Source organism: Mesoplodon bidens (assembly GCF_964165515.1).
Source record: "Mesoplodon bidens genome assembly, chromosome: 4".
Taxonomy (NCBI): domain Eukaryota; kingdom Metazoa; phylum Chordata; class Mammalia; order Artiodactyla; family Ziphiidae; genus Mesoplodon; species Mesoplodon bidens.
Window position 1 is genome coordinate 43,693,377 of NC_138160.1, and position 14,301 is coordinate 43,707,677.

At 47.7% G+C, this 14,301-nt stretch overlaps 1 protein-coding gene across 1 annotated transcript; it reads right to left on the minus strand.

The window, feature by feature from the left end:
* Positions 1 to 7,401: 7,401 nt before the first annotated feature.
* On the minus strand, positions 7,402 to 13,487 carry MCIDAS (multiciliate differentiation and DNA synthesis associated cell cycle protein; the record flags this gene model as incomplete). The annotated part of the gene is made up of 7 exons (XM_081232693.1): positions 7,402 to 7,842; positions 8,100 to 8,210; positions 8,817 to 9,028; positions 9,595 to 9,667; positions 12,915 to 13,006; positions 13,187 to 13,283; positions 13,371 to 13,487. 7 exons carry the CDS (start codon positions 13,485 to 13,487, stop codon positions 7,402 to 7,404), a joined length of 1,143 nt encoding a protein of 380 aa, XP_081088819.1.
* Between the last annotated feature and the right edge of the window lie 814 nt (positions 13,488 to 14,301).

Sequence of the window (14,301 nt, forward strand, 5' to 3'; positions counted from 1 at the left end):
TATACGACGTACACTGAGAACTACAAAACATTATTGAAAGAAGTTAGCAAAGATCTAAACAAAGGGGAAATATCCATGTATCAGAAAATTTAATATTGTTAAGATGGCAATATTCTCAAATTGATCTATAAGTTCAACACAACCCCATCAAAACCACAGCTAGCTGGGGTTTTTGCAGAAAATAATAAGGTAGTGCTAAAATTCATTTGGAAATGCAAGAGCTCCAGAACTGACAAATCCATCTTGAAAAAGAACAAAGTTGGAAGACCTCACACTTCCTGATTTCAAATTTATGTCCAACTGATTTTAAACAAGGGTGTCAGAACAATCCAATGGGAAAAGAATAGTCTTTTCAACAAATGGTGCTGACATACCTAGATATCCAATGCAAAAAGAATAAAGTTTGAATACCCACTGTGTACAAAAACTAATTCAAAATGTATCACAGAACTAAACTGACAGATAAAACTATAAAACTCAGAAGAAAATACAAGAGTAAATCTTTGTGATTTTTGAGTTAGACAACAGTTTCTTAGTTATGACACCAAAAGTACAGGTGACAAAACAAAAAATAAACAAATTGGACTGCTTCAAAATAACATTTTTGCTGCAACAGATAGCATCAGGAAAGACAAACCAGAAAGAACGGGAGAAAGTGTTTTAAAGTCATTTATCCAATAAGGGACTTGTATCCAGACTATATAAACAACTCTTACAACTCAACAATAAAAAGAGAAATAACCTAATTTTAAAAGGGGCAAAGGATTGAAAAGACTTTTCTCCAAAGAAGATATACAAATGACCAATACACACATGAAAAAATGTTCAAGGGCTTCCCTGGTGGCACAGTGGTTGAGAGTCCGCCTGCCGATGCAGGGGACACCGGTTCGTGCCCCGGTCCTGGAAGATCCCACATGCCGCGGAGCGGCTGGGCCCGTGAGCCATGGCCGCTGAGCCTACGTGTCTGGAGCCTGTGCTCTGCAATGGGAGAGGCCACAACAGTGAGAGGCCCGCGTACCGCAAAAAAAAAAAAAAAAAAAAAAAAAGTTCAACATCATTAGTCATTAGGGAAATGGAAAGCAAAATTATAATGAGATATAACATCACACCCACTAGTGTGGCTATGATCAAAAAAGACAAACAATAACAAGTGTTGGTAAGGATGTGGAGAAACTGGAACCCTCATACACTGCTGGTGGGAATGTAAAGTGGTGCAGCTTTGGAACAAAGACTTTGGAAAATAGTTTGGCAGTTCCTCAAAATGTTAAATGTAGAGTTATCATTATGACCCAGCAATTCCACTCCTAGGTATTTCATTTCCAAGAGAAATGAAAATACGTATATGTCTACACAAAAACTTGTACATAAATATTCATAGCAACATTTTCCATGATAGCCACAAAAATGTCCATACAATGGAATGTTATTTGGCAATAAAAAGGAATGAAGTACTGACGTGTGCTATAACATGGATGAATTTTAAAAACAGTATGGTAGGTGAAAGAAGCTAGGACTTCCCTGGTGGCACAGTGGTTAAGAATCCGCCTGCCAATGCAGGGGACACGAGTTCGATCCCTGGTCCGGGAGGATACCACATGCTGCAGAGCAGATAAGCCTGTGCACCACAGCTACTGAGCCTGAGCTCTAGAGCCCGTGAGCCACTACTGAAGCCCGTATGCCTAGAGCCCATGTTCCGCAACAAGAGAAGACACCGCAATGAGAGGCCCGCACAGAGCTACAAAGAGTAGCCCCTGCCTGTTCGCCACAACTAGAGAAAGCCCGCACACAGCAGTGAAGACCCAAGACAGCCAAAAATAAATTAAAAAAAAAAGAAGCTAGTCACAAAAAAATACATATGATCTCATTTATATGAAATGTCCAGATTATGAAAACTATAAAGACAGAAAATAAATTAGTCGTTACCCAGGGCTGGAGGATTGGGGAGGAAAATGAGAAGTAACAGCTAACAGGTACAGTACTTCTTATAGAAGGGACTTTTTAAATTAGGTTGTGGGGATGGTGGCAAAACCCTTGAATATACTAAAAAACATTAAGCTGTACATTTCAAACGGTGAATTATATAGTATGTGAAATATATCTTGATAATTCTGTTTAAAAAAACAGAATCTCCTTGTTGGCGATGTGGATGATGAGGGCAAGAGGGGAGTGACAACCTAAACTAAACAGACCCAGCCTTGTGTACTCAGGTCTCTTCCCAGAAAAGGAGCAATCATGATGAGTTTGGAAGCACCCCAAGAGGGATTTTCTACATTAGGAATTTCCATTATAAACAAATAAATGAAAGACAAATCTTGAAGCCTTGAGAGTTAGGCATGATCTTATACAAGTGCTCAAAGCTATCACTACCCCTCACAGAACATGGTATTTGTATTTGCTTTAAACCATGGGATGGCTTAGTAATAAGTGAATTTTCCACATCCTATCCTAAATGCAATTTCTAATTATTACTTGACTGCCCATATAAACCCTAAGTAAATCTGTGGTATTGCTTTTCCCTTACGTCAGTACAATACGAATAAATGTAAATAGTTGTCATGTCTGATTTACCTTGTGTTTTGTTAGGCAGCTAAAAGGAAATATTGGAAACAGTTGTTAGTTATTCAAGTTTGAACAGGTGTTTGCCTAAAGGAAGGCTATAGGTCTTTAAGTGTAGGAATGATTGAATCAAAGCAAATTATTACTACCCTAACTATGCTGATTTCCTTACATTTAATGGTACTCAACTTTAGCAGCCCTATTTCATGTAAGTTTTCATTACAAACGGTCTCAGGTCAATTTTGGATGTACGTGGCAATAAAATATAAACAACCAGGTGAAAATAATATATAGAACCTCAATAAATCAGTGAATTAAACTTCACTCCAGACAGAGAGAGGTGCTGGATGAAGATGGCATTCTTTAATATGAAAATGGAATTTCTCAGAAAAAGATCTGTTAGTTACTTGGGATGGCAAGAAAGACTCTGTTAACCCAATGAATTAGAAAAAAATGTAGAACTTTTAAATAGCACTTTTAACAGGCTAGTGGTCACATAAGGATGAATTTTTAGGCTTGGGCAGAGTTGCAGGACATTGAGATGTGCATGAAATGCTCTTTTCTCAAATCAATACATCTTTTCCCAACAGGAAATTTTTGCACAGCATCAGGACAAAGATGCCTCCAGGACCCTGGCAACTTTCCTTCTATAACTCAGTCTGAGGTACCTTGAGGCAGGGAATTCCACTGGGAAGCAAGAACTGGATTTATTTCCCTGTTTCTTGATTTCCTCCCCACGATTGCCTAGAAGGGTTAAGAAACTGTTGTGAATGTCTTCAGCACTCATTAATAAAGCTGCTCTCTAGCTTCCTCCATTTGACAGGCTCCAGAATTCAGCCGTGAGCAAGGGCACCATTTTTGCTCTCCAGATAACCCATGCCCACACTTTTGACATCTAACTCATGCCTATATTTTTACTTCTTGGGCAATTTTCTCCAGTTGAAAGCAAGAGAGAGATACAGCAGAAGGGAAAGTCAGAGAGCTTCCAGTGAGAAGGATTTGACACACGTTGCTGGCTTTGATACATAGGGGTCCAAATGCAAGGACCAGAGTGACATCTCTAGGAGCAAAGACAAGTACCTGGCTTGCAGCAAGCCAGGAAATGGGAACCTCTGTCTTGCAATCATAAGGAACTGGATTCTCCCAACAATCAGACTGAGTTTGGAAATGGAGTCCTCCCAGAGCCTCTAAATAAGAACCCGGCCAACACCTTGATTTCCTAGAAATCCAGAGCAGAGAACCCAGCTTAACCATCTCTGACCTACAGAATTGTGAGATAATAAATTTATGTTGTTTTAAGCACTAAGTTTATGGTAATTTGTTATAGCGGCGATAGAAAATACAAACAGATAACTATAGTGTTCATCATGTAACAGGTACTGTGTCAAGCATTTGAGATGCATCACCTCAATCAATCGCACAACTTCCATTGTCCCAGTTTCAAAACTGAGGAATGCGGCCCACTCACAGACTCAGGTCACCCAGCTGGCCCATCCCAGCAGGGCCAGGATAGCAACCATCCATCTCTATTTGACTGCAGAACCCTTGACCATTTCTATACAATGGTCAATTGTTGCTATTCAATAATAATATGTAGGGACTTCCCTGGTGATGCAGTGGTTAAGAATCCACCTGCCAGACTCCCCTGGTGGTGCAGTGGTTAAGAATCTACCTGCCAATGCAGGGGACACGGGTTCGAGCTCTGGTCTGGGAAGATCCCACATGCTGCGGAGTAACTAAGCCCGTGCGCCACAACTACTGAGCCTGCGCTCTAGAGCCCACGAGCCACAACCACTGAAGCCTGCGCGCCTAGAGCCTGTGCTCCGCAACAAAGAGAAGCCACCGCAATGAGAAGCCCGCGCACTGCAACAAAGAGTAGCCCTGCTCGCTGCAACTAGAGAAAGCCCAAGCACAGCAACGAAGACCCAATGCAGCCAAAAATAAATAAATAAATAATAAACAAATAAATAAATTTATTTAAAAAATAATAATGTCTAGAGGATCCAAGTTTTAAATACACACAAACATACTTATGCACTCACATATGTATATACATTAAAAATTTCTGAAAGGAAATACACCAAAATATTCAGAATAGTATCTTTAGTTGTTAGGATTACCACTTGTTACTTCACTGTACTTTCATTACCACTTGTTACTTCATTGTATTTACAATGAGTATATTTTCCTTGCATAAAATTTTTATTTCCATTTTTTTAGTTAAAAGATGAAGATGAAATTTATTAAGGAGAATCCAACCAGAGTACCAATCACTTCCTTCATCTTATTCCCAGAGGCTCGCACACTCAAAGACTCTCATCACATACCCAGGCCTCAGGCTCCAGCTGCAGCACCACTCTGAGTGCTTCCTTCCCTTTCAGGCTCCCAGGTCCCCAAGGGAGGCCGAGAACTATCCTGGGCCCTCTCTCAGGATGGAAGCCCACCTCACTCCCTGCTGGGGAGGCCAAAATCTGGTGTCAGGGTCTGAGGGACACATTCCTCCTGTATTTTCTCTTTAGGCTTCCCTATATTACTGAGACCAACTAAACCTCTGTGACAGATACTGTTAGTTAGATAGGGTAAGAGCTTTTCCCAACTCCCTTCTCTCTTGCCTACCTCTCACTATAGTGGCTAGGAGAGTGAGGAACTAGATTCCCAGCCTCCCTTGAAAGTAGGGGTAACTGTGTGGCTCAGGTCTGATTATGAGACTTGAGTGAAAGTCCACCTGGGGGTTTTTTGGCAGAGTTTTTGTCTTCCCTTTCAATCTGTGAAACCTTGTACTTTTTATTTTTATCTTGAATGCAGACATGATGTCTGGAGCTACAGCAGTAACCTTATGGTCATGACACATTGAGCATGAGGACAAACTGCTAACAAGTTAGGGGGGCATAAAGTAGAAAGATAAAGTCTGGTTCGTTGATAGCATCATTAGCAGCCAAAACAAATGTTAGCAACTCCTGTCTCAACTTATTATGTGTTAAAAATAAACCCTTATCTTAAAAATCGAGTAAACTCCATTCCTATCTCAACTGCCTGGCACAGACTTTATAGTACTGGTGCTCTTTTCTGTGAGATGCAAAGATGGGAGAGAGAGAACAAGGGAGAGGGGAGAAGGAAGAACTAATTTGGGGAAACCTGTTTGTGAGTGTTTTCAACATGTAGGTGGCTTCAAGCCCCTAATTTTGTCCCATAAATCCCTATGCTGAAACCAAGACATCATGCTTGTCGCTTATGACACAGATTTCAGCCCACAGCGTCTACTTCAAGGAGGACACAGTAAGATTAACAGATTAGATTCAGTCATGTGACCTACAGGATCACGCAGCTGATGATTCTTGCTCCAAATAATTTTTTTCATGAATAAGTAATAAAATAAATGTAAAAAAAAAAGAATTCTGAACTATCCAGTGTATTTTTTAAGAGTCCATTTGTTAGACAAAGTATGAGGAAATGTGCTCTATTTTATCACTTTCTTGTTTGTTTTCAAAATGGCCATTTAAATACAGATAACAGTTACCCAGGACAAACTGGAGAAGCAGGTTCCGCCAGCCTGCCCAGCTCACCTGTAACCTGATCTCTCCATTCAGATGGCATTTGGATGGCAGAACCAGCAATGTGGTGTTAACAGGGTTGGACACTTGCCCATGCTGAGCCCCCAAACGCAAGAAGCAGCCCTCTTGTTGAGAACTGTGGAGGTTAGGACAAATCACGACTTGACATATTATACTAACAAAACTTCACAACAGAGTAGAAAAAGGAAGCCCACGCAAAAGGGGATAAAGAAAAGGCAAAGCGAAGGCACCATATAACACCTAAGTTTTTCTTAGAAGATGAAGCCAAGAAATATAAAACATGAATGTGTACCCCAATTTTATCCATGGAATTCAAATAGATAGTTTTACTTTTACCAAGGTTTCCACACTTGGTTTCTGCCCCCCCAAAAATATGAACACCCTAAAATATGCACATTCTTTTCCATGTGGGATGTACCATTTTCTTAAAACAATGTGTGTTTCTTACTAAGTTTGCTTTTTCTGTGGTTATTCTGTCTAGACAAATAAAACTATACATAATATAAACATTTATCATAAATCTTACAAAATTATGTAAATGATCATTACAAACAAACGTGTTTAGCACCTATTTTGTCAATAACCCATCGACTCTGAGAATCTTCACTTTCCTCTGTTTTTTTGCCTGCCCTAAGACAAGGGTTTAGGAATTCCTAACCCTAACCTCTCCTAATTTTTTATTCTGGCAGCTAAAATGAAAGATTCCAATAGTAACAAAATTAAGTGATCAGGGGAAGTGAGTGACGTATTGAAACGTTCACCCAGAGACCTGGCCTCTGGACCTACAATCTTTAAAAGACTAGCGAGAGCACTCGGAAGGTTCCCATGACGCTTCTTTTTGTAGAAAATTGCTTAACTTCTTAGAGCCCCCTTTTGCTTCGTATGAAAGTAGGGCATTATTATAATTATAAAATACCTAAGTGGTTTTTAGGTTCCTTCCAGCTCTAAAAAGTACGTAATTCAAAGCTGCTAAAAATAAATACTTTAAAAATTGACTGTGATATATAAGCGTATGTATACATATGCACGCACACACACACACATACACACACGGTTTCGCTGTGAAAAGGGGAGGGACCACACAGTATTTTGTACCAGAATTTTACAGTGCATCAGTATCAAAACGTTTTTGTTCCTGAAAAAAAAAGTTTCAGGCTGGCGTCGGCCCTGCAAGTGGAGTTCTTCTGAGAAACCAGGTTTCAGCTATTCCCGTTTAGCCTCCAGGCGCTTGAGTTGGGATAGAGGGCAGTGTTTCGGAGGACCACATCCCAGCTCAACTGGGGACCCAGCGGAATTTGTAACCCCCGTTGGCTGTCCGGATGGTGAAGGCATTGCCCTGGGGGAAAGCGAGGGTACGGATGGTGCTGTGGCTGCGGATGGAGGTGCTGAAGGAGCCGCCCTCCTCCAGCTCACTGTGGCTCAGGTTCAGCGCGCTCCGGCTGCAGTCTGTGCGCAGGCCCCGGAAGGCGCCGTGCAGGTTCCCAGGCCTGCCGTCCGTGCTCGGGGGCTCGGGCTGCAGCCGGAGCCGCTTGGGATCGCGGCTCTGCAGCGCTTCATCGCAGCGCTCGGAAATCTCCCTCAGGATAGCGTCCACTTCCGCGCAATCCTGCCCCGCAGCGCTGAACAACTCCTCCAGGCTCCTTTTGGAAGTCGCCTTGAGCGGGATGGACTCGGCTGCCGCCCCGAAATCCCGGGACTGTGTGATCATCAGCTTCTACAAAAAGATGGGGAGGAGCGCCGCCCTGGGGCCAGCCGGACTCGCCTCGTGCTGGGCGCTCAAAGGAGACCTGGGCGCACTTCGAACTGCGCGACTCGGCCGACTTAGGCAACGCCTGCCAGTGACTCAGCGAGCTCCCAGCGGTCCTCTCCGTTCCCCGACCCCCGCCGGCTCCCAACACCGGGAGCTGGGTGGGAGGTGCACGGAACATTTCCGACTTCCTGCAGTGTTCTACACGCGCGCGCCCCACTTACATCCAGCACCGAGGCCAGGTGCCGTGTCCGACTGGCGAGTTCCTTCAGTTGCACGTTCCGCTCCTTCAGTGAGGCGATCTCCTCCTGTTTCTGGGTCAACGTCACGTGCAGCTGCAGGAGGAGACCCAAACATTCAGCGATAGGCTACCGTGCTCGGTCTCGTCTGTACAGTCTGCATAAATTGAACCCAGATCCTAACGTCTACTTAGAAACTGGGGCCCCAAGGACATTTACATTGGTGAGAATGATAATTTGATTGATTGATTGATTGATTTTTACAGAGCACTTAGACAAAATATTTCTCAGTTAATCCTCAGTGTAGCGGTGAGGAGTGCTGACTTGGGCAACAGGCAGATATAGAAGTTCAACCTTCCTATAAGTCAGTTTCCTTATCTGTAAAATGGGGCTGGTAAAAGTATCTAGCTCAATGGCTGTAATTAATGAGGAAAGTAAATAGGTAAGCACAATACCAGGCATATAGAAAGCCTTCAATAAATATTGGTGGCCCTATTAAAAATCTGGTGGGTAAGATCATTCCCACTTAGTGACGTTGTAAACTGAGGTAGAGCCAGTGGAGCAACAGCAGCTACGTAAACTCGTCCACTGCTTTTAACGTCCAAGGGGGCTCATTCCCGCTCCTGCAACCCCACTTCCTCCCGGAGCCCCATACCCTGCCCCCGCCCCAAGGACTCCTGGACGCCAGCCCAGTGTCCCTACTTGGTTATTCTCCACGAGTGCGTCCCCCAACGCCCTCTGGTGATGGTCGGCCACCTCCTTCCAGTACTGCTCTGGCGGGGGCACGTCGGGAGGGCGCAGCGGCGGTGACTGCAAGGCTTGTGGGGAGAGACAGGGACCAAACGGCAGTACGTCGCAAGGAGAGAAGGGGAAGTCTCCGCCCGCCAGGGGAGGCGACATCAAAGAGGATGAGTCTGATGAAGAGGAAGAGAGGGAGCTGGGTTTGCAGCCTCAGACTCGTGCCCAGCTAACGGCAGGGACAAAATATCATGCGGGTATAGGGTTTACGTGATTTTTGTTTATTAATAAAGCACCCCTCACTCTGCAATCCCTACGATCCCCAGGCTCTTCCTGATATCCTGTACATACACAGCAGGCGCTCAATAAATGCCTGTTGAGATGATCTGAACTGAATTTCCACGGTGGCCAGGGCAAACTTGCCTGAAGTCACACAAATGCACTACTCTGCACACTCCTGTCACTCAGCGTCTTCCAGACCACGTCACAGCGTAGAGTTCTCTCTCCCAGAACTCACACGGGCAAACTGAGAAAGCGCTATAGATCCAGCGACTCACCTTCTCCATTAGGAAAAGGGGTGGGGCTAAATATGGATGAGCCAGACCCTTTGATGAGTTGCTGGCGAGTCGTTGACAGGTACAGGGTTTACCACTTTCAGGACCACGAAATCCGAACTAGTCAGATTTGAGGCGTGAGGACACCCCCGCCGTTACTGATTGAACTGCAAAGAGATTGCACTTGCCTGCAATGAGCTCATCCACGGTGTCTCTGAAATCCTGCAGATCGAAGTCCGCTGCCGTTTGCTGGGAGTGGTTCTGAAACAAACAAGAGGTACAAACTAGTTAATGTTGAGCCTGGCGGGTCTGGAACACTTCCTAGACCGACAGTTAACCTCCCGGGCTCGATGGCAGGTCTGCATGCACTCGCGTTCGCAGCGGAAACTTGTACCTGAAAATCAAAGCCCTGCCCGAGACACGGAATCCAGCAGGCTTGCACTGCCATGGTGGGGAGAAGGACGCACGAAGCGGGGACCCGGTCGCGAGGGTCCTGCCGGGCGCTGAAACTGCGCGCTGCTGCGCCGCGCGTCGGTCCTTCTGCGCGCAGCACAGCCGCCCCGCGCCCGGCCTCTGGCAGATGGCACAGTCCGGCGCCGCCTCATTGGCCGGTCACCAGCCAACCAGGCGCGTTGCTAGTGCGCCCGCAGACCTTCAGCCCCAACTTACCTCCCACAGACCAAGGAGCCACAGCTCTAAGAGCTGGGAGCATGGCGTACGAACACGCCGTCCTTCCTCCCAAGACCCGCCAGCGTGCGGAGGCATCCAAAGCAGTAACTCGAGTCCACATATCCCTCCAAGGCTCAGTCACAACTAAACCACCTCTCCCCACACAGAAAGAGAAAAGGCAGGCTAAGATATAAGGGACCAGGGATGCTGTGGAAAGTCCTTCTGTTCAGCACGCAGCAGGCGTGGCCCCTCTTGCTCTTCCGTTTCTCAAAAAGTTGGAGTTGACTTTTCACGTACGGCGTGATGCATCTCCAGCATCTTGGACTGGACACTCTCCTGGGTTCCTGCAATGTGCCTGGGTGCGTGAGACGGAAGGACACTGTAAAAGGCTGGTGACCAGGAAACTTATTCTCTCAATTCGTGCACAGAGTTGACACAAACTTTTACATCGAGTCTCTGTTAATTCTCACACCAATGTAGGAAGTAGGCAGGGCCCAGGAAGTGACTCCTCCCATGATGGAGAAGCTGAAGCTCAGAGAAATTGCGTTGTCGAAAGCCACCCAGCTCTGAAATAGTGAAACTGGAGCTTCTGCCCCAGAATGCTGGTGCCTATTTTAGTCCTCTTTCCTCTATACCTCATTGCCTCTAGCTTTTATTTCTCTTTTAGGAAAGCCTGGCTTCCAATGAAGACAGTTCTGGGAAGGGGAAAGAAGCCTCTCAAGGAGCATGGTGTGAGGGGTGCATCCAGTATGCCCATCAGAAATATCTATTCTACTGATTCCACTATTATCAATTGTTTTATTCCCTTGGGTTAATCATATTCTTCTCCCAAACACCCTTCTTTACTATTCAAATACTTCTGAGAAGAGGAACTTATTCTGACTCTAACTTGGAAGAATGTACAAGTATCAGTTTCCTTCAGGGAGGAGAGCTTCAACCAGGGAGACCTCTAGTACCAGTTGAGAACTGAGTCTGTAAGGGGAAGGGAGCTTAGAAAGGAAAGACTGAGGGCCCCAGACAAATCCTGAAGCACAAGTACTCCCCTCGTTGAAGGAGTCAGAAATGAGACATTTCCCAAGGGCTCAAAGGTCTCCCCCTCAGTAGAGAAAAGCCCTTACCATGAGGAGACTAGAGGCCAACTCTCAGGGACGGCCACCCAGGAAATGCTTCCTCCTGTGCTATCCCAGGTCTTAGCCCATTCTGGACCTCAAACACTTCTAGAGCACTTCCTCTCTCTGTCCACTTTCCCCAGCAGGAAGGAGAAATATAACCAGTGTGCACTGACCAGGGGGTTCCCCCACAGAATCTTCCCCTAGGGATATATCTCCTTCTGTACCAGTTCTGCCTTCCCACGGGGAAAATCCTGTACCTCTTGCTTGGGCCATCGGGCATGAGCTCTGTCCTTGAAACTGTGAATCTTGTCTTCCCAATTAGGTAAAAACCTGGCATTTCTCCAACAAAAACAGCAGCCAAAAAACAAAAACAAAACAAAACCAAAAAACTTAACGCAGAGCATGATGTCAAATTTAAGCTCTGTATACATAAGCAAAAATTCAGCAAGAGCCTGCTTGGTTTTGTTGTTGTTGTTTGGTATGGTTTGGTTTGGTTTTTTTTCTTGCAAAACAAACATGTTGGAGAAAGGGCGCGATGTAGCCCTCTGGGTCCGTTGAAAGATGCTCATGTATTGTCTTTTTTCATTTGAGCATCCAGACCCTAAAAGAACAGGAGAATGGCCTTTGCAGGGCAATTCCCACTTTTACCTGTTGCCTTCACAATCTCTGCTCTCAGTTGCCACCTACCCTGAGTCTCCCCAGGCTCTATCCCAATTCTAAGAGGCACTTAGAGAGGCCCTGGGAAGCTTTGCTCCACCACCCCAACCCCAGTTCTAGGAGGTGGTCATTTCCTCTGGAGAGTTCTGTACTTGGTCTGTTCCCATGAAACCTCATATCCCCAGCACCTGCTGCCAGGAACCTGGAACTGGCACCCTTCCTGGAGGTTGCATTTAGCTACTCATATCCATTCATATGCATCGATGGATGCCTTCATATCCATCGATGAGGCAGGCTTCTGGCCTCCCAGACACCAGTGCTGGGAGGTACCATCATCTGGCTGGGGAGTCTCAGCCCTAGCAAGTGGTAGAAGTGGGATGCAAGTAAGAAGATAGGTTTTTTGGGGGAAATGCCTCTTTGGCCCATGGGAGTAAGTGACAGCAGCCTTTGCAGGGGGCGAAAAGGACTTTTATAAGGTGCCCAACTGCTGAAGGGCCATCTCTGAAGAGAGCAACGTTTTCAGTCAGATTTCTTTGAGTCCTTTGTCACTCTTCCCACTTCCTCCAAATGTAAATTCTCTTCGTTTTTTCCAGTCTTGATCGAGAAGTTATTCTCCGATCTCCACACTCCTTAGACATCCAGGGAATGAAAATGGTTAATGAATGGCCGGGAAAGGCATGTTGGGAGAACAGATAGGTGCCCAGAGAGCAACTTTGCTCCCATCTACCCACCTGGTCCCTCAGTGCGCAATCTCCACGTTGCTTTATCGCAGCTCCAAGGAATAGATGGGGAGGGGAATGGGAGACCCGTCTGGCAGGGGAGCCCTCCAGATGAACTTCCCTGTCCAGAGTTGGTCAAAACAGTTCTGAGAATGCAGCCACCGTTAACATACTAGGAGGGAGGAGGAAGTTCTAATCCTCGAGGCTTGGATTTCTGCAGGACATCTCCCCCCGCTAGCCAGATGTGCCTGCGCTCCCCGCCCAAAAGGGTTCTTTGAGCAAACTCGAGAACTGACTCCCGAATCGAAGTTTGGGCTTCGAGAGGCCGCGAGTTTCCACCAGGAGAGGTACCTGTGAGGCGGCCGAATTACCACTAGGCGGCGCGTCGGACCCGAGTAACGAGGAGCAGTCAGCGAGGTCCTGCAGGTCTATGGTGGTGAGGGCTGCGTGGGGAGAACCGGAGACACGCGCCGGGCGGACCCTAAGCCTCCCGGCAAGGGCTCGCCGCTGGCATCGCCGCCAGGACTCCGAAACCCCAGGGAGAAAAGCTCTTCTGAGCTCCGCGCGCCCCACCCACCTGGCGCGGGGAACCCGAGGGGTCGCGCAGGGACCACCGGTATCACCTGGCAGCGCAGCGGGCTCGGCATCTGGGGGATCCTCGTACACCGACACCGGGCTGCTGCCGCTGCTACCGAGAAAGAGCTTCCGCGCAGGGGCGAACTAGCCGGGCACAGAAACGGTGAGCGCAGGTCAGCCCTCACTGCCGGGGGCGTGAGGACCTTGCCCGGCTCCGTCCCGCGGCCCCACCTTCCTCTCCAGCTTCCCGGGCTTGCCGAACTGCCGGCCTCGCGGATCCAGCATCCTATTGGGGCAAATGCTGTCGAAGGCCCGGCGACCCGCCGCGGTGCCCCCGCACGCTTGCATCCTGCCTCCCCGCTCGCTTCAGGCCTGGAGCCCCGCGTCGACTGCTCGGAGGCGGCGGCCGGGCCGGGATGGCGACCCTACCCCCAGCGCTCCAGAGGCTCTGAAGCCGGCCGGAAGTCGGGGAGGCGCGTGGCCGGGGTGGGGCTAAGGGGCGACTGTGAAGGTGCGGAGGGAAGGCGGGGTGGAGTAGGAGGACCGCCGCGCGGGAGGGGCGGCTCGCGCCTGAGCGCCAGTGGTGGCGCCTTCAGCTCCGGACAATCTGTGCGCGGGCGGAGGCGTTAAAACCCAACCTGGCAACGCGGCTTCCCCCGGGAGCCGCGAGCGCGGGGCCCGGGCCCGCGAGCGCTCTTTTGGCTAGCGTTGGCGCCGCAGCCTCCCGGCCACGCCATAGGAAGGGAGAGGAGAGGAGGACAACCCCTACTGGTCCCTAACGCTGGGTACCGCCTTTCCGCGTACGGACAGCGGGAATATGGAAAAGTTAACGATTCTTATTTCATTTTCTTCCCACGCCAGCCACAAGGCACGAAACAAACTTGGAGTGTCAACTGCCAAAGTCAGACCCCGGCATTTGCCCCGCCATGTAAGATTTGCTGGGGATGTATTGTAGAAGTCCAGCAGGGACTCCCCAGAACAGCCCCAGATTACAGAAGTCCCCAAGGCTAGGGAGCCCTCCTGGGTTTGACATCCACTTGGTCTGATGCCTAGAGCCCCGCTCCGTACCCCTACCCCTACCCCGCACTTTCTCAGGCAGCAGCACCTGAGCACAGCCTTTAAAAGAGAGGGTCACACATGTCCACAGTGGACAGCCCCAAAT